The sequence below is a fragment of the Austrofundulus limnaeus genome, unplaced genomic scaffold (assembly GCF_001266775.1).
Source record: "Austrofundulus limnaeus strain Quisiro unplaced genomic scaffold, Austrofundulus_limnaeus-1.0 Scaffold1833, whole genome shotgun sequence".
NCBI lineage: Eukaryota > Metazoa > Chordata > Actinopteri > Cyprinodontiformes > Rivulidae > Austrofundulus > Austrofundulus limnaeus.
This window is the reverse complement of record NW_013954235.1, coordinates 33966-36395: the sequence shown is the minus strand read 5'-3', so window position 1 is coordinate 36395 and position 2430 is coordinate 33966. Positions and strand designations below refer to the sequence as shown.

The 2430-nt window shown below is 36.1% G+C and overlaps 1 protein-coding gene across 1 annotated transcript; it reads right to left on the bottom strand.

Annotated features, from left to right (window-relative positions):
- LOC106536468 (uncharacterized) lies at window positions 1–2037 on the bottom strand (the record flags this gene model as incomplete). Its single annotated transcript, XM_014033758.1, is given in 7 exon segments — window positions 1–68; window positions 187–335; window positions 422–483; window positions 656–963; window positions 1356–1534; window positions 1686–1750; window positions 1863–2037. Coding segments are annotated over 6 exon segments (792 nt in total), but the record flags the coding sequence as incomplete, so codon positions are not given.
- Window positions 2038–2430: the final 393 nt, after the last annotated feature.

The window sequence follows — 2430 nt, the reverse complement described above, 5'->3', positions numbered from 1 at the left end:
CCATGACAACAGCACCATGCAGAACGCTGTGATGAGGCTCATCTTGAGGTTTACTCCACTTGAGTATTCTGTAAATGTAAAAAAAAAACGAAAGGAAAAAAATTACTTTAAAAAACTGTTAAATATTACTGCACATATTTTGTAATTTGTATAAATTCCTAGTTCCTGAATAAATTGTTTGCTTACGTATGCCATCCACATAAATAGTGTTTGGATCAATTTTGAAGGCCGTGATGTTCCGAGCTGCTTCAGCCAAGACTTTTSCAATTTCAGTGTTATTAGGAACAAATGTTGAGGCAAACCGTAGATCCATAATGTTGATGATTGATCCATTGCTGTAAAAATGAAAGAAGTCCATTTTATTGGTAAAAATTCATGAACAATATTCAAAAAATGTTATCAGCATGCAGTAACAAATTACCTGTACATAATCACATCCAAGGAGCGGAATGTAGTAAATGGCCGTCGGTAGTATGGCTCGAGCTGCAGAAAAAATGAAACATTAATTTTATTCCTGTGCTTCAAAACATTGCAGCAAAAAGGTCAAATTTATGTGTTTGTTAAAAAAAAACTCTATTTTAGGTATGCTTCTGTTACACGTCTTTCATGTCATGCAAACGTTTGGCTGCTGTTAGGATTTAGCAAACATACGTACCTCTGACTTTATAATTGCAGAGCGATTTTTGAACGCTGTAGATGATGGATTCCCCAAATCAGTTGTGCACGTCTCTCCAGGAGATGTAAACCTCACCTGCTTTATTGTTATTTCCTCAGCAGTAGGAGCTACATTTGTTGCAGATGAAGCTGTGGTCAAAGCATTGGTTGCATGACTGATTGCATGAGTAGTAACAATGGCAGCATTAGTGGTTGCACTTGCAGGTGTCGTAGCTGTAACACCTAATGTTGTATTTCCAGAAACTGTAACAATTGAGGTGGGGGCTACAGTTGTTGTTACAAGCAGAACTGAAAACACAAAAATGAAAGATAAATGGAAATTCTAGACATCTTTTGAAAAAACAAACAATAAAGGATACAAAACTTGATAGGTTAAAAGATAACCAACTAAACCACATTTCTTCACATTTAACATAAATAGGTTATTATAGATTATTCATAAATCAAGAAAAAAAAATCTCCAGAGTTGTAAACAAAAACTAAAAGTACTTCTAGGTGACTTCTTACATTGGTGTTTACTTGTTTCAGTACAGAAACAAAAAAGGGTGACATAAGAAAATAGAAAGATTTTGTTAAAATTTAAAAGGTAAAGTAAATGCAAATGCATAGGTTACAAACATTTCTTTATGATAGCTACATTTTCCTATTTTTTTTAAAGTGATTGATCACTTTTTACATACCTTCAACTTTGATGGAGCCAGGCTGGAATGTAACATTGTAGGTGGCATTGGYATTAGTCACAGCATCTACTAAGGTTTGTTGAACTTCTGCAGCTGTTGGGATTTGGGCGGYTGGTGTGGTTYGATTAAATGTTATGGTCACATTTACTTCAGTACCCATCAATCGTATTTGGACTGGACTAAAACAAAATTACACATAAAGAAAATAAATGTCAAAAATTATAACACTGTAAAATAAATAATTATTTATTTTAATTAATAATGATGTATGTAACAAATATCAACCATACTTGGTTTATAAAAATTAGTTTTAAGATGATAAAACTTTACCTGAATGAAAGGGCAAAACAACCCATGTAGGTTTGAGGGTATTTTGGACGRTATATGGCATCATACTGTGGAATAATTGATAAGGCAAACATGAGACTAAACAAATCAGAGAAACATATAAAACAAAAAAGATCTCATGTATACTACATAACAAGAAACTGTCAAAATAACACTTACCGTGGCACACACTCTTTTAGCAAGATCTTGGAACAGTTTGCTGTTAGGATCTTTGAGTGAATCATTAAATGGTTCTATAATAACTGCTGAAACACCATAGATTTGAAAAGTAACTATTACAGCTGTGGTTGCAGTTGTGGCAGCTGGGGTTGTTGTTGGAGCAGGTGTAGTTGTGTTTGGAGCAGGTGTAGTTGTGTTTGGAGCAGCTGTAGTTGTGTTTGGAGCAGCTGTAGTTGTGTTTGGAGCAGATGTGGTTGTGGTTGGAGCAGCTGTAGTTGTGTTTGGAGCAGCTGTAGTTGTGTTTGGAGCAGCTGTAGTTGTGTTTGGAGCAGCTGTAGTTGTGTTTGGAGCAGATGTGCTTGTTGTCGGAGCAGCTGTAGTTGTGATTGGAGTAGCTGTAGTTGTGTTTGGAGCAGCTGTAGTTGTGATTGGAGTAGCTGTGATTGTTGGAGCAGCTGTGATTGTTGGAGCAGCTACAATTATTGTTGGAGCAGCTGTAGTTGTTGTTGGAGCAGGTGTAGTTGTGGTTGGAGCAGCTGTAGTTGTGGTTGGAGCAGGTGTGGTAGTG